The following is a 21,594-nucleotide window of genomic DNA, read 5'->3' on the forward strand; positions in this document are numbered from 1 at the left end:
GGTAGATGTAGTATACTTGGATTTTCAGAAGGCATTTGACAAAGTTCATCATGAGAGGCTTCTAGGAAAAGTAAAAAGTCATGGGATAGGTGGCGATGTCTTTTCGTGGATTGCAAACTGGCTAAAAGACAGAAAACAGAGAGTAGGATTAAATGGGCAATTTTCTCAGTGCAAGGGAGTGGACAGTGGAGTGCCTCAGGGATCTGTATTGGGACCCTTACTGTTCAATATATTTATAAATGATCTGGAAAGAAATACGACGAGTGAGATAATCAAATTTGCAGATGACACAAAATTGTTCAGAGTAGTTAAATCACAAGCAGATTGTGATAAATTGCAGGAAGACCTTGTGAGACTGGAAAATTGGGCATCCAAATGGCAGATGAAATTTAATGTGGATAAGTGCAAGGTGATGCATATAGGGAAAAATAACCCATGCTATAATTACACAATGTTGGGTTCCATATTAGGTGCTACAACCCAAGAAAGAGATCTAGGTGTCATAGTGGATAACACATTGAAATCGTCAGTGCAGTGTGCTGCGGCAGTCAAAAAAGCAAACAATGTTGGGAATTATTAGAAAAGGAATGGTGAATAAAACGGAAAATGTCATAATGCCTCTGTATCGCTCCATGGTGAGACCGCACCTTGAATATTGTGTACAATTCTGGTCGCCGCATCTCAAAAAAGATTTAATAGCGATGGAGAAGGTACAGAGAAGGGCTACCGAAATAAGGGGAATGGAACAACTCCCCTATGAGGAAAGACTAAAGAGGTTAGGACTTTTCAGCTTGGAGAAGAGACGACTGAGGGGGGATATGATAGAGGTGTTTAAAATCATGAGAGGTCTAGAACGGGTAGGTGTGAATCGGTTATTTACTCTTTCGGATAGCAGAAAGACTAGGGGGCACTCCATGAAGTTAGCATGGGGCACATTTTAAACTAATCGGAGAAAGTTCTTTTTTACTCAACGCACAATTAAACTCTGGAATTTGTTGCCAGAGAATGTGGTCAGTGCAGTTAGTATAGCTGGGTTTAAAAAAGGATTGGATAAGTTCTTGGAGGAGAAGTCCATTACCTGCTATTAAGTTCACTTAGAGAATAGCCACTGCCATTAGTAATGGTTTCATGGAATAGACTTAGTTTGTGGGTACTTGCCAGGTTCTTATGGCCTGGATTGGCCACTGTTGGAAACAGGATGCTGGGCTTGATGGACCCTTGGTCTGACCCAGTATGGGACGACCCCCTCTCCTGCCTCCAGCTGCCCGCAAAGATGGACGCCTGCACGGGCGAAAGCGGCCCCTGTTCGTGCAATTGGGCCGCTCAAGACGTGACGTCACATGCCGTGATGCCAAACGTCGTGACGTCACGCCTTGAGCGGCCCAATTGCACGAACAGGGGCCGCTTTCGCCCGTGCAGGCATCTATCTTTGCGGGCAGCTGGAGGCAGGAGAGGGGGTCGTCCTCGCCGATGTCCGGAGGGGACTGCATAAAGTAAGTGGCTTTATCGATTTACACTGCCAGTCCTCTCTCCCCTCCTCCCGGAGCAAGGCTGCTTTTCGCTCCTGCCTCGGAAGGAGGGGAGAGAGGACTCGCGGTCCCGAGCGTAGGATTGCCTGTCCTCTCTCCTCTCTCTCTTTTTGGCGTCCATCGCGGGCAGCTGGAGGCAGGGGAGGGGAGCCGCGGTGGTCCTCTCCGATGTCCGGAGGGGGGCTGCTGCTCCCTTCGCTCTGTTGCTACTTTTTTTTTTTTTTTTCGTTTTTTCCGCTTTGGTTGCTTGCTTCGGGAGGAGGGGAGAGGGCTGACAATCCCGAGGGTAGGATTGCCCGTCCTCTCTCCCCTCGCTCTCTTGCAACTTTTTTTTTCGCTTTTTTTTTTTGCTTCGGGAGGAGGGGAGAGGACTGGGGCTGCCCCGGACACCAGCACCCATGGACGCGGCCAGGGCAGGAGAGCGGGGGCTGGGGGAAAGTTTGCCGCCTACCGTTACCCCTGCCTCTAACGCAGGGGTAAGGGTAGGCGGTAAGTTAGCAGGTTAAATGCGTGGCAAAACGGCAGGGTAAAATAGCGATAGTCGGGGCGCGTGTTACTGGATGGTAGGGAATAGCTAATTCGATTGTTTACATGCAATATACATGCCGCATGCGGAAGGGGTTGCCTGGGGATTTTAGGACGCGGTAGGAGTAGGTTAAAGGGGATAGTGTATCACGGGTTGGACTAACGCGGCCGAAAAGTGAGTAGAAAGCCGGTTAGGAGCACGGTAACCGCGGCCCCCCTTTACTGTATTGAGCTGATTGAGGGAAAGCAAATCACTGAATCACACAGCTAAGTTATTACTAAAACAAATATTGTGACACACAGCGCTTCACAGAGAACAAAGGGAGCCGAAGCTGCTCTCGGGGACTGCAGGGAGGGGGTGAAGGGGGAGAATTAGAACACGGTGTCTGACACTAGAATTCCAAACTGCTTCAAAAGCCACAGAGTCATGGCAAAGTTTTAAGTTATACACAACAATCAATTTAGAGATTAGCACTATAGGCAATGTTCTATTTAGCTCGGTGTTATACGCACGGAGGAACAACTTGAAGAGTTTTTATTGCTTCCTAGTACAATGTAATTTGAAGCCAGCAGAACTTAGGCAGGAAAAACAGGCTATGTAGAAGAATGCAATTTAAATGAAACTAAGCACCGAATGCAATTAAACTAGCCACGCTGTGCAGAGACTCCACCTACAAAAGGCAGAAGTTCGCAGGACCTAGTAAGCTCACTAATCTGAACAGCAGCAAATGAAATATGAAAAAAAACTCAGGCAAAAACTTGAACATCAACACTTAAACTTAAAAATCCAGTCTCATACATACCAAACAATGGAATGCCTCACCTTGCAATCAGAGTCCTGAATTGGAAGGATGAAGCCAAAATCTGGCCTCCGGACTATTAATCACGAATCCAGTAACTTAGCAACCATTGGACTCCTGTCAACGACCTTGCTTGTACTCTGAGTACTTGCTAACCGTCCGCAGTTTCACCCATAGTGTACCCTGGTTTATGGCCGACAGCTTTAAGCAGCCTCCGCACGGCTACTGGAACCGGTGACACACAGGAAGAGGGGTGTGAAGTCTCTCCTGGGAATCCCCGTATGGGCCACCAGATGTTAATGGCGGTAACCTCTGACTAATTAACCCAATGAATACCAGCTCCAAAAAGTTATAATAGTAGAGGTTTTATTTATGGAGGAAGGCGGGGATTCCTCCAGGAGCAGAAGCAAATACAAAGCAAACGGTGTATAATACAGAATCTGCTCGAAGATCTGACGTGTGTGCTCAGCAATATAAGGGTGTCGGTCCAACCAATTAACAGATGTCTCCAAAAACCCGCCCATTCCCTTATAGCCAATCAATACATTTTTGTACCACAATCAATGCTTGGTGTTAATATTTAACTTAGATGTTCACTGAAAATCAACTCAATTTTTTAATTTAATAAAAAAAATTTTTGGAGATGGGAATGGTTTCATATAATGTATACGGCAACCCCCTTGGTGCCTTTAACGCTTTAATCATAAACACATCCTCCAACCTCCATTTTTTATTTTAACAAATTGTTTAAAAATCTTTGAGAATTGAATTTCAGTAAATATCACTTTTTAATCCTTTAGTTATTGATTTGTTTCCATCCTCTTATCTCTGTACAAACGTACTACTGGTTATTCATGCAAACCGTCAGAAATAGATATGCTGTACTTAGCTTTAGAAAGTCTTGAATTAATCCCGACTTGCGCAAGTTTCGACATGAAAATGTCTTCATCAGGGTTCATTCATTTTAGCATGTGTGTGTGTGCTCTTCCTATGGGCAGGAGCCTCTTGTTATCATTCCTGATATTATATCAAAATCACTTGCTGAAATTATAAACTGTTCACTATCCCAGGGTATCTACCCAGATGAGCTAAAAACAGCTTCAATCAAACCCCTCCTAAAAAAATCGAATCTAAATCCAAATGATCCCAACAACTTCCGCCCTATTTCCAACCTTCCATTCATAGCCAAAATAATGGAGAAATTGGTGAACACTCAACTTTCCAACTACTTGGAAGACCACGGAATTCTGTCTCCAAACCAATATGGCTTTCGAAAAGCTGCAAGCACAGAAACACTACTTCTTTCACTCTCAGACTTCCTCCTCTCCGGAATCGATAAAGGCAAAGCATTTTTACTAATCCTCCTTGACTTCTCGGCGGCCTTTGATACCGTCAACCATTACCTCCTGCTAAAACAACTGGCAAATATTGGAGTGACAGCTACTTCACTAACATGGTTCAAAACCTTCCTGGAAAACAGAGGTTACAGGGTCAAAATACATAATACAGAATCCCAATATCACCCCTCCACCAGAAGGGTGCCACAAGGTTCTTCCCTGTCACCCACTCTATTTAATATATACCTTCTACCACTTTGTCAATTACTCACAAAATTAAACCTGAAACACTTCCTCTTCGCTGACGACGTACAGATTGTGATCCCTTTAAAAGAATCAATCTCGATAACAATGGAATACTGGGACAATTGCTTACTAGAAATCAAACACCTCCTCAACAGCCTAAACCTAGTCCTCAATGCGTCGAAAACGGAATATCTCCTTATAGCACCTGAAAACAATACACTTTCAAAGCCTCCAACACTCCTACAAACCACCCATGTAAGAGATCTAGGAGCCTTCTTAGATAATCGTCTTAGCCTCAAACCATTCATTAACAGAACTACCAAAGACTGCTTCCACAAATTACATATCCTGAAAAGAATAAAGCCACTTTTCCATGCGCATGACTTTAGATCAATCCTGCAAGCAATAATCTTCTCCAAACTAGATTATTGCAATTCTCTTCTACTAGGCCTCCCAGCTTCCTACACCAAGCCTCTACAAATGGTACAGAACACAGCAGCCAGAATCCTCACAAACTCCAGGAAAATCGACCACATCTCCCCCATCCTCAAAGACCTTCATTGGTTACCGATCCACTTCAGAATTATGTATAAAACCATCATGATTATCTACAAGAACATCCATCAACACACTCAACTGGACCTACAAATCCCTTTTAAAAAACACACATCAGACAGACCCATCAGGGAACACTACAAAGAATCACTACAGGTTCCACATGCCAAAACCTACCATCATAAATCCTACAGCTCAAGAGCTCTCTCATCAGCAGGTCCAATCCTTTGGAACTCCATCCCACCGGACTTAAGACAAGAACCATGCGCTCCAACTTTTAGGAAAAGACTAAAAACTTGGCTTTTTAAAAAAGCTTTCCCAGATCTGGATTAAACACAAAAGTTAGGAACTGTAAAAAAAAAAAAATAATAAAAAAAATCCCACTAACTTCACACGCAGTCACAGCAACATTTTATTATACTTCACAACAATATCTTATCTAATCATTTTGCTACACATCTACATTTTATAATAATATACATATTTATTAATTGATACAGCTGGTTAAAATGCTTATAGTCGTTCTACAATTCTTCCCCCTTTCATATCCAAGTTATTTTTCCATGTTTTTTGTAACTTTCTCACATCCAAAATATTGTTATAATATTTGTTAAGTTTCATACTATATTTGTTCTTGTATTGGGAAATGTTCTTTACTTTGTTACTCTCTGCCTTTACTCACATCGTTAATTGTAAACCGGGGTTGATGTGATTCCTATCATGAAACTCTGTATAATAAAAATAACAAATAAATAAATAAATAAAATTAGCAGAAAATAAGACCAAATTAACTTCCTTTTTCCCAGGAATGATGTCATCTGTGCTGGCTGATTCTCTAGTAAGTTTAGTTATCATAGTGCTATCAATCTACTAGGTGCAATTCAGCGCTGGGTATTCTTACAAACGCTTCCAACCTAGGGTGGGGTGCACAATTAGGTGACCTGCAGACTCAGGAAACCTGGTCTCTAAAGGAAGCCAAACACCAGATAAATTTCCTGGAGCTACGGGCGATCAGATGTGCCCTATCAAACAAAGCCATCCTGATTCAAACCGGCAATCAGGTTGCGATGTGGTACATCAACAAACAAGGGGGAATGGACTCCTGCCTCCTGTGTCAGGAAGCTGCACAGATATGGGCATGGGCACTTTCCTGTTCGATGTATCTCAAAGCAATCTACTTGCCGGGAGTGGACAATCTTTTGGTGGACAGGCTGAGTCGCACTTTCCATCAGCACGAATGGTCATTCAACCACACCATAGCGGACACGATATTCCAACGCTTGGGGTTACCCTCGCATAGACCTCTTTGCGTCTGTCCACAACCACAAAGTAGACGTCTGCTCTCTCATTCGCAGTGACCACTCGCACCAAGAGATGCCTTCTCCCTCTCCTGGGCCAGTGGTCACCTTTATGCGTACCCTCCACTTCCTCTCATTTCAAAGACTCTTGTCAAGCTCTGGCAGGACAAGGGATTAATGATCCTGATAGCTCCCCACTGGCCATGCTGGGTGTGGTTTTCCAATCCTTCAGGACCTATCAGTACGCCGGCACATTCCTCTGGGGAAGGATCCCCTTCTAATAACTCAGAACGAAGGGTACCTCAGTCACCCCAATCTCCAGGCTCTGTCTCTGATGGCCTGGATGTTGAAAGGTTAATACTCCAACCTCTTAACCTTCCCGAGTCCTGGTGCCTTTACTAAAGCCTTCAGTGATAAGGTCTTATTGCTCTAAATGGAAAAGGTTTACAGTCTGGTGCACTTCCATGTCCATAGACCCCTTCACTTGTTCCACTGCAAGGTTCCTGGACTATCTCTGGCACCTCTGTTAGGCCTAAAAACTTCCTCTATCAGAGTGCATGTTAGTGCAGTGTCTGCATACCATAAGGGTATAGGAGATGTCTCTATTTCAACACAACCCTTAGTATCACGGTTCATGAGAGGCTTGCTCCATTTAAAACCTCCACTGTTCCCTCCTGCCCCTGCTTGGGACCTTAATGTGGTTTTGGGATGGCTCATGAAACTTCCGTTTGTGCCTCTTCACTCCTGTGATCTCCGCTATCTCACCTGGAAGGTAGTTTTTTCTTCTTGCGATCATGTCCGCTCGCAGAGTTAGTGAATTCCAGGCATTATTTACCTACCCCCCTTACACTAAAATTGTGCACGACAAGGTATTGCTCCGCACACACCCTAAATTTTTGCTGAAGGTAGTGTTGGAATTTCATATTAACCAATCTATTATCCTACCTACCTTTTTTCCCAGGTCCCATTTGAACCCAGGAGAACAGGCTTTGCATTCTCTGGACTGCAAAAGTGCTCTAGCTTTCTCTCTGGTCTGCTACGTCAACCCACAGGAAATCCACTCAATTGTTTGTATCTTTTGATACCATCAAATTGGGAAATCCTGTGGGAAGCAGACCCTCTCCTCCTGGCTGGCGGAATGCATTTCTTTTTGCTACCATCAAGCAGGCATTCCACTGCAAGACCTTGTAAAAGCACACTTGGTCAGGGCCATGGCGACAGTAGCGCACCTCCGTTCGGTTCCACTTGCTGATATTTGTAGGCTGCTACCTGGAGTTCTCTCCATACTTTCGCAGCCCATTATTGCTTAGATAAGGCTGGCACACAGGATTCCATCTTTGTCCAGTCTATTCTACACAACTTGTTTTTAGTTTAACTTCCCAACATCCTTCCACCAACCGTTCAGGATGCCCTCCTAACCAAATTTGCACCCCTGTTGTGCCTGTTGCACGTCTTTGGGTGCATTTGGTGCTTTGTTTGGGCATCCTCAGCTCGGTACTCACCCATATGTGAGGACTACCATCCTGCTTGTCCTGAGAGAAAGCAGAGTTGCTTACATGTAACAGGTGTTCTCACAGGACAGCAGGATATTAGTCCTCACGAAACACGCCCACCACCCCGCGGAGTTGGGTTCGTTTACGTTTTCTTATTTTCTTTTTCACACATACTTTTTACTATAAGATGAGACTGAAGGGGGATACCAGCTGGATGCAGGGTCAGTGCATTGCTGGGCAAGCCCAGTAGGTGCCAGTCAAAGTTCTAGAAACTTTGACAAAAGTGTTCCGTGATTAGGCTCCACCTGATGATGTCACCCATATATGAGGACTAACATCCTGCTGTCCTGTGAGAACACCTGTTACACGTAAGCACCTGCTTTTTGTTTTTTTTAACCACAGGAAGTTTAACTCCTGGGTCAGAGCAGAAGTTAAACTTCCTGCTGTAGGCAGCTGAGTTGGGCAGATCTCTCCACCCACCTACCCAAATAAAAAAAAAAATAGCCAGCTGCATGCATAACTCCCACCCAGCCACCCTGAATTCATCAAATTAGCCAGGCTGTGGCCATTGATTTGTCCTGTCATTGTCAGCTGATGGTCGGTTCATGTCTGCATCATGTTGAACATTGCCAAAGTGAAAACTAATTAATTTCTTACAAATCTATCCTGAAATGTTATATAACTATCCTTTTTCAATTAATACAGGAAAAAAATTGCTTCTTCTTCATTTTTACCCTAGGTATTTTACCAGACAACATGCTATCAGTTGAGCTATTTGACTCTGAAGAAACACCTGGAAAGTTGACACCAAGTGTCAATACTAAATTGGTGAAAGAGAACATGGCATGCTATATTCCAGGGTAAGTATGATTTTTAAAATATGTAGAAATAAAGGTCACCCAAAAAGTAGGTGATCAAGTTTTAGATTATAGAATAATGTAATGTGTCCTGGAACTAGTTCTGATATGTGATGATTTTGCTAAATTATATAATTAATATGAAATAAAACTACATGAAAATAACACATAACTAAGGAAAATAAGATGTAATTAATTTTTTACCTGAATTTGAGAAATGCAAAAATATCCTTTTCTGGATTAAAAGCATACCTCTTTAAATCTTAGCTACCTTCTGCATTCTGCAAATTCTAAATTGATTGTATTACCCATTGTAGGACAGGATGTTAATTTGGTTCTCCTAGGACAAGCAGGATGGTAGTCCTCACACATGGGTAACTACATCGGATGGAGTCTGGCACGGAAGACTTATGTCAAGGTTTCTGGAACTTTGACTGTGCATATTGAGCATGCCCCATACCTGTCCAAGCGGGGTGCCTTTTCAGTCTTTATTTTTTTTTTCCCTTGAAGCATTCGCCTCACAGTTAAATGAGCTCTTGACTTTTCTTTAAGAATTTGCCTTGGAAAACTTTTCCACTGATTAATTTTTGTTTTTTCCCATGTTTCAGTGACACCAGTTCCCTCTGTTACCCTTAGACTCCTCAGTCAGGTTTTTCGGCAGTTAAGTAAGTTTATTTTCGCTTCCATTCCCCCTGTGGTGGCGGTGCCTCTGTGCCTATCGACATCAACCGCCCACTGTCTCAGTCCCTCATTTCCCCCTTTTCGTTCATTATAGCCTCGTCCAGTTTCCGTCGATGCCCAGAGTCCAAGGACATGACCATTACAGACCCCCACGAGGTGTATGTCCTCTGCCTGGGGCATCGCATGACATTTGGGGTTGCCACATGAGCGCCCAGATGAACCTTAAGGGAACATTTCAATAAGATGTAGAAACTCTTCGGGTAGAGGAAGGCCAAGCCATTGCATTGGCATCTCGCACCGATGGATCTGGAGTCGCATTGAGCCATCGACATCAGCGGGGCCTTCTGTTTGGGGTCGATGCTGGCAGGGGCGCAGGGACTGGCCCCTATCTGTCTCTTCCAGGTTGAGGGCATTGGGGTCATTGACCTCGGCACTGGGGAATCCCAGGCCGAGCACAGAAGGAAAGCCGCAGAAGCATCGCCACCAGTCACCTTTGATGCACGGTGCTGGGCACGGGAAGGCGCTGGCTCATTCTTTGCTGCCTCTGAAGTGACCCTATCCTCCATCAATGCCAGGGGTCTGCGACGGTCTCCACTAGTCCTGATGCCAGTCACTGATCTATCTCTGCGATCTGAGGAAGATTTGGCTGCTACTCTTGCCTCCCAGTCGGTTTTGGCATGGGCAACTTTGAGGAGGAGTTGAAAAGCAGAGTCCGGCCGAGCAACTGCTTCAACAGCAGCAAGACCCCTTCTTATCGCTGGTGCATCAGGGCTTGGAGAATAAAAGGTTGGTTCAACCCTATGATGTTTTAATATGGCATAGAGAGTCTCTGCAGCGGGAATCGGCACCTGCAGAATGGCATGGCTGTGGGCTTCTGATCTCTGACTGGAGATAGAGGAAATATTTGCTGACTTGCCGTGTACAGGGGAAAATCTCTTTGAAGATAAGGTGAGGGACATGATGGCCCAGTTGCCGGGATCACCATGAGACCCTCCAGCAAACTCTTCACCAGCACCTCAGACCCACCATCCTCTATCAGGAAGCCTGCGAGGCAGGGTAGGAGGAAGTCTTTCTACCGTCCAGAGGAAGTACTATCTTCCAGCCCCTCACTCCCTTTCACAGAGGGTGAGCTCCATGGCCGCCCCAGGCAGCAGAGAGCTCCCAAGCCCTAGATGGCTCCCCAGCCAAATCAAGGGATGGGGTTTTGATTGGATTGTAGGGGAGCATAAGCCAGCCACGTGTACCCCTGATGCTGGACCCCTGGTGGCCTAGTATAAACCTCGGACCAGTGGGGTTCTGTCCATCGTCTCATCAAGTGTACCAATTGAACCTATTGGGTGTCCTGCCAAATTGTTCCCGTACCCAATTTGGGGGCCAGTAAGCACATCAGGAGGTACTGTTATGGGAGCTCTCCGGCCTCTTAACAGCCAGAGCGGTCAAACCTGTCCCCCAAGGCAAAGAGGGCAGGGATTCTACTCCTGGTACTTTCCTGATTCCAAAGGAGAACAGGAGTACTCCATCTCATCCTAGACCGGAAGGCCTTGAACAAGTTTCTCAAAAAGAAAAGTTCAAGATGGTTTCCCTGGGCACCCTTGATTTCCCTCCTGAAAAAAGGGGACTGTCTATGCTCTCTCGATTTAAAGGACGCTTACACTTTCATCGAGATCTTCCCAGGTCACAAGAAGTATCTCAGGTTTGTGGGAAAACAGCACTTCCAGTACAGAGTGTTGCTGTTCAGGCTAGCACCGGCCCCACATGTCTCTACAAAAAATGCCTGGCCATGGGGGATGGGCACCCCTGCAGGCTGGGAGTGCATGATTTCCCTTACTTGGACGGTTGTCTGGTCAAGAGCAACTCTCAGACAGGGACCGATCGGTCTGTGTGCTTGACCATCTGGGTGTTGGAGTCACTAGGGTTCCATCAACTACTCAAAGTCCCATCTTAGCCGTCTCCTTGAGTGGACTTCATAGGAGCCCTGCTAGACACTGCTCAGACAATAATCTTCCTGCTATGATCCAGGGTGGTTATCTTAGCATCCATAGCGGCAGTGATTCAACACAGCCAGCAGGTTTCAGCTTGGCACATGTTGACGTTGTTGGGCCACATGGACGCAACAGTCCATGTTACTACTCCCTTGGCACGCTTACACATGTGCAGAGCCCAATGGACCCTTAGGTCGCAAGTGGCACCAGGCCACACATAACCTCCAGGCTCACATCCGAGTCACTCTGTCTCTCCGGGGATTCTTTGTTCTGGTGGGCAGGTTCTCTCAAATTTGGAATGGGGAATATCTTTCCAAAATCACCCTACCCAACTTGTTCTAACCACAGATGTGTCCACCTTGGGGCGGGGAGCTCATACAGAGGGGATCTGTGCCTAGGTCCTATGGTCCGCTGGGAAGCACGGTGTCAGATCAACTTCCTGGAGTTCCGGGCGATCAGGTACATGCTGTGGGCTTTCAAAGACTGGCTGTCCAACAAAACTGTTCTGATCCAGACAACCAAGTTGCAATGTAGTATGTCACAGGGTCATACCTTTGTCAGGAAGTGGTCCAGATCTAGTCCTGGGCCCGTCCCATGGAATGGTACTCAGAGCCATGGCCAGAACAGAGAACGTGATAGTGGATAAGCTGAGTTGTGCCTTCAGACCCAATGAGTGGTCTCTGGACCAGGGGGTTAGTGAACTAAATCTTCCACCTCTGGGGAAACCCAGATGTGAACTTGTTCGCATCCTCCTGCAACAGGAAGGCGATTCAGTTCTTCTCCCTGTACAGGTAGATGGCAAACCAACCTTGGACAACCTTTGCCCGCCACTGGGCAAGGTTCTTCTGTACGCGTATCCTCAGATTCCTCTGGTTACAGAAGACTCTCTTGAAGCTTCGTGAGGACCGAAGGACTATGATCCTCTTAGCCCCTTTTTGGCTGAGACAGATCTGGACTTCCCCAAAATCTCATCACGAAGGATCAGGGGCAGGCTGCGGCATCCAAACCCCAGGCCAGGTCACTCACAGCTTGGGATGTTGAGAGGTTAATTCTGCAGCCGCTCAATCTCTGAGGATGTGTCTCATGTCTTGGTGACTTCCAGAAAGCCTTCCCTAGAAAGTCCTATGGACTGAAGTGGAGGAGGTTTCTGATGCGGTGTGAGCAGAAGCCCTAGATCCATTCTCCTGTCCCCACACAAAACTGCTTAACTACCTTCTACACCTATCAGAGGCTGGCTTGAAGACCAACTCCATTAAGAGTTCATCTCAATGCATTGGCGCATACCACCAAGGTGTAGATGGTACTCTCCTCTCTGGACAGCCGATAGCTGTACATTTCATAGCGGGGCCTGCTTCAGTTGAAGCCTCTGCTAAGCCCCCTGCAGTGTCTTGGGACTTCATCATATGGTGCTAGCTCAGCTGCTGAAAGCTCCCATTGAGCCGCTGTGCTCCTGTGATCTGAAAATACATGACCTAGAAGGTCATATTTTTGGCCATCGGTCACTTCAGCGCGCAAGGGTGAGCAAGCATCCAGGCCTTAGTGACTATCCATCTATCCTAAATTTATTATGACAGGGTAGTCTTAAGTATGCACCATAAGTTCCTGTCTAAGGTGGTGACGGATTTCCATCTTCAGCCAATCATCCTGCCAACGTTCTTTTCCAGGCCCCATTCGCACCAAGGCGAATGAACACTGCATAGTTTGGATTGCAGGAGAGCCCTTCGCCTTCTATCTGGAGTGGACAGAAGCCCATAGACAGTCCACCCAACTTTTATTTCTTTTGACAGGAATAGGTTGGAATTTGCCGTTGCCAAACAGACACTATCCAGTTGGCTAGTGGACTGCATCTCCTTCTGTTATGCCCAGGCAGAACTGCATCTTTGGGGGCATGTTAAGGCTCATTCTCTTTGAGATTTAGAACCTAACTCTCCCTACCTAGGACCCATTTTTGGGTCAGGCTGTCTCCCCCTCTGTTTCCAACAGCACTGTGGTTATTGTGCCATTGGCACCTTGTTGGTGCTTGTTGGTCCCCTTTTGTTTTGGGGAGCAGCCTATAGCTAGGGATTCACTTGTGTGAGGACTACCATCCTGCTTGTCCTAGTAGAAAATAGTCTACCTATAACAGGTGTTCTCTTAGGACAGCAGGATGTTAGTCTGCACGAAACGTGCCCACCCACCCTGCGAAGTTGGGTTTCTTTTGTTTATTTTAATCGTAATTCCTATGTTTGAGACTGAAGAAGGGCCTCCACGTAGATTCGTGGTTTAGGGCATGCTGGACATGCACAGTCAAAGTTCCAGAAACTTTGACATAAGTTTTCCATGCTGGACTCCATCCGATGTGTCACCCATGTGTTGAGGACTAACATCCTGCTGTTTCTAGGAGAACACCTCTTTACAGGTAAGCAGCTCTGCTTTCTCCTAGCCTTATGCAAAGCTTGTTTTGAGCTCATTAGGAGAGCATTTATTAAGGACCTAACACTGAAGGCAGTGTTCTAGTGGCTATATTTTGGCACGATATATTTCTTAAATACAGGCCCCATCACATGCACATCTGTTTCTGAAGATTATGTAGGCTGGAGTTTCCATTCATGTGGGTCCCTTCCTTTTTGCCAAAAATGGTCTCCCTGTTCTATTTGAACCATTCTGTGGAACGTCCGACATTCAGGAGGTGCAATTCATCAGGGAAGTTGAGATCTTCATTTGTTGAATGTTAAAAGAACCTTGCTCAGATATTTGAAAGTGACCAATTCTTTTAGGAAGTTGGATCATTTGTTTGTTCTCTTTGGTGATCAGAGAAGAGGGGATGTGACATTTAAGGTTCCCATATCTAGATGGATTAAGGAGGATATTGTTTCAACTTTCTTTTCCAGGGATCTTTTAGTACCTGAGGGTCTTCAGGCTCACTCCACAAGGGGTCGAACAACATCTTGGGGTGGATCAAGTCAGTGTTACCCAAGGAGATTCTGCAGGGCAGCCACGTCTGCTCCCTCGCAAATTCTCCAAGGATTACTAGTTAGAGTTGCAGGCTAGGAAGTTAGACTCTCTCGCTGGGGCTGGGGTCCTGAAGGCAGGTTTGACTGCCTACCTCCCTGTCTAATGATGGCTTGTATACATTACATGTGCTCTGGACTGGTCTGGTGGGACAATAAGGAGGAGAAATTAGTTGTCTTGCCTACCAGTTTTCTTGAGGCCCTACCACATCAGTCAGGATCCTGCCCATTCTAGCCATAGTCCTGCTACTTTTATGTTTTTTGTCAGTGTTTGAAACAATTATAGATTTAGGATCTTCACTGGTTGTTAAGGGTATATCTTCTCTCCTACTTGTGGGGGAGGGTCAAGTTTTAAAGTGTTTTACTTCCATAGTTATATGCTGAAATGCTGCAGACTTCACAGTACCCTATACAGAGTGACATCAACAAATCAGTTGTTCTGTCTCCATCTGCCAGCAGTCTGTCTAAACTGATTCACAATTATCTTCAGTTTGGCCATGCCAACAGGTCACTAGGTCAAATTTTGTCTTCTCTTTGAACTCTCTGTGAAAAAAATGTTCATTTGATTTTGCTTCATTTATTTTCCTGGCTACGTCCAACAGTTTGGCTGTTTCGTTCAAGTTCTGTTGGGTTGTGTTGTCAGTGCAAGCAGAAAAATGTCCATTACCCGACATCACAGGATTTGCTATAAATGTCTCCGGGGGGGGGAAGCTGCCCATAGCAGGGGGTGGCCACCTCTTGTCTTCAAGATCCACAAATAGGCCAGGTTTTCAGGATATCCACAAAGAATATGCAAGACAGAGATTTACATTGCACTGCCTTCATTGTATGCAAATCACTCTCATATATACACACACTACTATCTATCTATATCTATATATATATATATATAGAGAGAGGAGAGAGATTCATTGTGGATATCCTGAAAACTTGGCCTATTTAGGGCTCTCGACGCCAGAGGTGGTCAACTAGGGCCTTCACGTGAACTGGAATCCAGCTCCTTAAAGCAGTTGGAAGGCTGAAGCCAAGAAACATGATACCACACTGACAAATGGCGAGTAGGCCATGCCAAAAAGACCTTCAAACCTTTTAAGCTCCTGGGTTTGAGCACAGGCCCAGGATCCGAGAGAAATATAACTCCCTTCCTCCTCCCTCTGCCCCCTTCAAAAATACAAACTGCTGAAGCTGATACCAGAGCTCTGAGCATCCAAGCAAGAAGCTGAAGGGTGTTTGTGCTTAGCCTCAAGCTGAAACTTTGATGCTTCCATGCGTCTCTTCTGTATATGACTGAGAGCCAGAAAGTTTTTTCACTATTCATGTTTGGAGGTGCGCTGTGCCTCCCTGGCTTAACCATGCCATACTGGTTGCCAGAGGCGCAGAGTACATCCGTAGTAATCTCTTCAGCAGTGAAGAATGTCCTCTATCTCCTCTGATGTTGCCAAAACCTGGTGTCAGCACTCTAAAGGTAGAGCAAGATAGGAAAATCTTCAAAGTGTTCACTTTCTGATTTATAGTCTGCTTTTCCATTTCCATACAATTTATACCAAAACAGATTCGCAGTTTAAAAATATATATATTTCCCGACTATTACAGCCCACCTTGGCCAGCTAAGACTGAATGCCACGCTTCTTACCGACATCATCTGGGTGCCAGGTCAAGAAAGATAGAGCAGCAGCGGAAGCGCTGTGCACCAGTGCAGCGCGCTCCTTTGGAGTGCGACAAAGGGGTATGCCTCTTTGTGTACCACTGTGTAAATCCTTATCTTTTTACTTTATTTATTCTTGGAGATTGAATTCTTAACAACCAATGGTTATTAAACCCTCCTTTGCTTTTTCATCTTATCTCTGAGGATCTGCTATATCAATGGAGACGTGCTTTCTGAAGAATATAGGTTTACATTCAGTGTCAATTTTAGCCATGGCATCCATGCTTTGTTAGTTATTAATGCAAACAATTGTTTATGATATAATTCAGTCCAAGCAACTGACTGTTAATTTCTGAATCATGGCTGACTGATACAGATAATGTCATACTTTAAGATATGTCCAGATGATTATACAGCAATATCTGAACCCAGACTGAATCGCTGGGGTGGAGGCCTTCTGGCAATAATCAAAATGGCCCTGCATCCTAGGAAACTTCAAATCAGTATTAAGAGTCCTTATAAAGCATTACTTATTTTAACTTCAGTGGTTAATTTGTTTGATTATATTGTTTTCCAGGACTCCTAAATCATGATCTTTCCCCTTTATTGGAAATATTGTCATCCTTACCTGTGGATTTAAAAAAAAAAAAAAACCATCTTTGTCACTGGTGATTTCAATCTGCACTTGGATGAAACACCAATTTTTTACTGCCCAAACATTTCTAGATGCTATGCCAAGACTGATGGAATCAGTTCATAAACTGTCCTACCCATAGACATGATCATATGCTAAATTTTCTTTGCTAACCAACTTTCTTGAGCTAGACACTAATTATAGAAACTGATATTATCCCAGGACAAGCAGGATGCTAGTCCTCACATATGGGTGACATCGGTAATGGAGCCCTATGATGGAAAACTTTTTGTCAAAGTTTCTAAAAAGCTGTGACTGACACTGAGTGCACTGTGCATGCTCAGCATGCTATGATCCCTGCGTCCACAGGGGTCTCCCTTCAGCTCTGTGAGAAATCCTAACACTTTTTTCCTCATAAAAGATTTACATTTTTACTTCACAAACACCTTTCCCTGCACGGGTCTCCCTCCACGTTGACTTAATTCGACATTCGGTGAGTACTATGTCATATTTTTTCGTTCGGTTCCTGTCACCTTTCTGGCTGCCAGCCGACTGCGGTCTCCCCTCCCCCTATTTTTCAGTTAGTCACACATAGCCTGCAATGTTGGGAATGCAAACAGAATGTTGGGAATTATTAGAAAGGGAATGGTGAATAAAACGGAAAATGTCATAATGCCTCTGTATCGCTCCATGGTGAGACCACACCTTGAATACTGTGTACAGTTCTGGTCGCCGCATCTCAAAAAGATATAATTGCGATGGAGAAGGTACAGAGAAGGGCTACCAAAATAAGGGGAATGGAACAGCTTCCCTACGAGGAAAGACTAAAGAGGTTAGGACTTTTCAGCTTGGAGAAGAGACGACTGAGGGGTATATGATAGAGGTGTTTAAAATCATGAGAGGTCTAGAACGGGTAGATGTGAATCGGTTATTTACTCTTTCGGATAGTAGAAGACTAGGGGGGGCACTCCATGAAGTTAGCATGGGGCACATTTAAAACTAATCGGAGAAAGTTCTTTTTTACTCAACGCACAATATAACTCTGGAATTTGTTTACCAGGGGATTGGTCAGTGGCAGTTTAGTATAGCTGTGTTTAAAAAGGATTGGATAACTCTTGGAGGAGAAGTCCATTACCTGCTATTAAGTTCACTTAGAGAATAGCCACTTGCCATTAGCAACAGTAACATGGAATAGACTTAGTTTTTGGGTACTTGCCAGGTTCTTATGACCTGGATTGGCCACTGTTGGTAAACAGGATTGCTGGGCTTGATGGACCCTTGGTCTGACCCAGTATGGCATTTTCTTATGTTCTTATGTGACACTCTGCTTGGGCATTAGCGCTAGTGGGACAGGGACTTTCACGATTGCCGGTGCCGTCACTGCCCCGGTAGATTCAGGTCCTTTATTTTCCTCGCTATCTTAGTGCAGTAGATACCCCATCGCTACCGTCGGTACCCCTTTCAGGCCACCCTGCATTACCCCTCCCCCTGCAGTACCCTGATGCCATCTTCCCTACATAGTATCTATCAGTGCCATCTATGTTTTATCCATGGCACTGATTTATTTCCTTAACTTTTATCGGTGCTATCGTTGCCCGGGTGGATGTCATCGACGGACACCTTGTCTTGTCGCGGACATCCATAATCGGGTCGATGCCACCGCTACCCGAGGCACATTTCCATCGATGCCACCCTTTTTATTTTTTATTATGGATGCCATCGATGCCAGGCTGTTTTCCATGCATGGCATTGGTGCCATGCTGTTTTCCATCTATGCCAGGCTGTTTTCCATGCATGGCATTGGTGCCATGCTGTTTTCCATCTATGCCAGGCTGTTTTCCATGCATGGCATCGGTGCCAGGCTGTCTCCATCGATGCCAGGCTGTTTTCCATGCATGGCATCGGTGCCAGGCTGTTTTCCATCTATGCCAGGCTGTTTTCCATGCATGGCATCGGTGCCAGGCTGTTTCCATCGATGCCAGGCTGTTTTCCATCGATGGGCATCGATGCCAATGCCATTTCCATGCATGGCATCGATACCAATGCCAAATCCATTGCTGCCCATGTCCATGGCATAAATGCCATGGACGTCATTGTTGCCCGAGTCGATCCACTCGATACCGTTGATGCCCGTGGCCATACCGCAGATATTGTCGGCGCCCGCCTCCATACATCAATGATCTCGACACCCATGTCGTTCCTATCGGCATCTTCTAATGTTTTTATGGATTGCGGTCATTGACTCCGTCAATGCCCATATCATTTTTTACGAAATCAACCGATATTTTCGATTACCGTCAATGCCGACATAACACCACAACATAATGCCCTCGCCTGAACACAGTGCTCCATGCTTTGGGTCCTTATTAAAGCCCCGTATCAGGAGCAGAGCAGGCATGCTGACAGTCCGTCATCGATCGCCATCCAGGACAGCGAGGGCTTCCAGGTCGAGCACTGTGGCATTCATTGTCACCGACACGATGACCGTCTGCCACAGACACCATCCAACACATTGCTGCTATCCTTCTCGATGCTGACGATGCTCGGGCTGAGCAACATCACCACTGCCATCGGCACTGTTCCGCACAGTTTGGCAGTCCTTCCTGCTCCAGAAACACCGGATCGAGATCTGCAGAATTCTGCACCGGCGTCAAGAGACATCGAGCCGCTGCGACAATGGTTGGGTTCATGAGTTCGTTAATCGGCTCCCCTGTTCCCAGGCGTACCCCACCGGCATCGGTGCAGGGTTCTGGCCCCTCCGCTCATTACGGTCTAAGCGCCAGCTACGCCCAGCCTTGTCTCCTCTATACCTGTGCCACCATACCAGGTATCAGAGTTGAGACAGACGTTGACGTCCACAGGCTACCCCTCGAGGACTCCGGAAATCCACGGAGCCAGCAATCTTCACCGGCTCATCCTTCGGCGGTTCACGTTGGATGGTAAGTACCCCGCTTCTGCGGCATTCCCATTGAGATGTGTTCTCTAATTCTAGCCACATGGTTAGAAAAGTTCTAGGTCATGTACTTTCCAAGAACTGTATTAGTGTCACATGTTGCTATGCCAGCTATGTCAGCCACAATACCAGAGAACCTCTCTCTTTTCTTTGGGATTGCATCAGGAGGGCTTCCTCCCTTTTCAGCAACGTGGCTCTGTACTGATTAATGCTCTAGCTTTTGGTTCCTGTTTCAGTACCAAAAGTTCCAGGTGCATTTGCTGTTCTGCTAAACACGAGATCCAGCACATGCTGCCTCAACTACAAGTCCACCTCGAAGCCTGATACAGGTCTCTATATCTCCTTGTACAGCACTCAGAATGCGGGTAAGACTTTACCGCTCTCACTCCCACCGGAGGTTACCTGATATACAAATTACATCAACCCCTCCAATTGGACACCTCCCGGTTTTCCAACTGGCCGGATATCAGAGCAGCCACCCCCACCTTGTACCAAGGTTTCCGGTACACTCCCTACACGCTTCAAAGCGCACAGGGGAGAAGAGGGGGGGGTTGGGGAGTTTTAATTACATTATTCTTTCTTTCAACAGAAAGTAGTTACTCTCCGCCCATCCTGGACCTCAGAAATACCAACTTTCTTCAGAAGGCATAGGTAAAATGGTATCTCTCGTTACCATGTTTCCAAAACGAGTCAGTAAGTACATTACCTCTATTCTTTCTATGTGCCTCATGGTGAGTCAACCAATATTACAATTCCAAGCTCTGCCGGTGGCACCAGCTTTGACAACTGCGGTATTTCATTGAATCAATATCGGTGACTGCTGTTTCTCTACGGAGTTCCAACATCATTCACGCTTCCTTGTATGGACAGCTGCATAACCACAGGCAGTCCACTATCTGGGATTACTGTCACTGCTATAATTCCCTTATACATGTCTGGACACCATAGTCACAATGACCTTCCTGTCAGCATCCCGCACAGACATTTTAATACATTCCTACATGTCCCTGTGCACATATTCCATAACCTTAGCCCCCCCAAAAATTTTACATTATTGGGCTCTGAGGTTTTTTCACTATGCACTTTCCTCATAGACCAAAACTGCTATGAGTTAGATTCAGTGAAATTCCATTATCAGTGGGTCCTAAACTATTCAACCGCTTTCGTCCCTCTCTATATCACGGATTTAGAACCAAAATCTAGTCTGTTCCTGCTCATGCTCGCATTTACTTCAGGTTGTAAGTTGACCACAAATCTTTTCAACCCAATATGCGTCTATTCCGCTCCAAGCAGTTCCACATAAACTTCCTGGATCTTGTACCATGAGTTATACCCTTATGCCTTCTAATACTGCCTCTGCAACAATTCCTTGTGCATACAGACAGACAGCATAGGGACAATGTGCTTTCCAACATACAAACATGCACAACATCTTAGCTGCTCTGCAATGAAGCTGCACAGCTTTATCCCTTAGCCCTTGCTCACTTTATGCATCCTCAGGCCACTGATCTCAGACACTTACTGAATGCACTAGCAGACCATCTCCAGATAGGTCCATCCTCTCGAATGGTCTTGGACTGTGTAGCGAGGAGAAATCTTCTAGCGCGGAGGTCAACCAAATGCTCAACCGGGATGGAGTTCACTGTTCCTCAGGCCCACGTCCTGCCCGAGACCAATATGCTTCCCATACTTCATACCCAAAACTCTCTCGTGAACCTACAACAGGACAGAGGCACAGTAGTCCTCTTCGCCCTATACTGGCCTGACAAGTATGGTTTCCCATATTCTTCGACCTCTCGATCCGAGACAAATTCGCCTGGGCACAGCGCCCACTCTCGTAACTCGGAATCAGGACAAGTTGCCGTCATCCCACACCTAACAACTCTTGCCTGACAGCTTGAATGTTGTAATTCTCCAACCACTTAATCTTTCAACACGAGTCTCTAAAGTTCTCGTACCTTCATGAAACCTTCCGCACGTAAACCTTACCACTTTTAGTGGACTAGATTTACCAAGTGGTGCACACAAACAGGTTTTCACCTTTTTCCTTGCCCCACTCCTTCGGTACT

General features: G+C 45.7%; 1 protein-coding gene across 1 annotated transcript in view; it reads left to right on the forward strand.

The window, feature by feature from the left end:
- Window positions 1–21,594, forward strand: part of RNF17 (ring finger protein 17) — a 1,084,608-nt gene that overhangs the window by 516,314 nt on the left and 546,700 nt on the right. The window contains exon 19 of the mRNA XM_029603155.1: window positions 8,523–8,643. Within this exon, the coding sequence (XP_029459015.1) occupies window positions 8,523–8,643 (121 nt within the window). The remainder of the gene's footprint in view (window positions 1–8,522; window positions 8,644–21,594) is intronic.

The sequence above is a fragment of the Rhinatrema bivittatum genome, chromosome 5 (assembly GCF_901001135.1).
Source record: "Rhinatrema bivittatum chromosome 5, aRhiBiv1.1, whole genome shotgun sequence".
Taxonomy (NCBI): Eukaryota; Metazoa; Chordata; class Amphibia; order Gymnophiona; family Rhinatrematidae; genus Rhinatrema; species Rhinatrema bivittatum.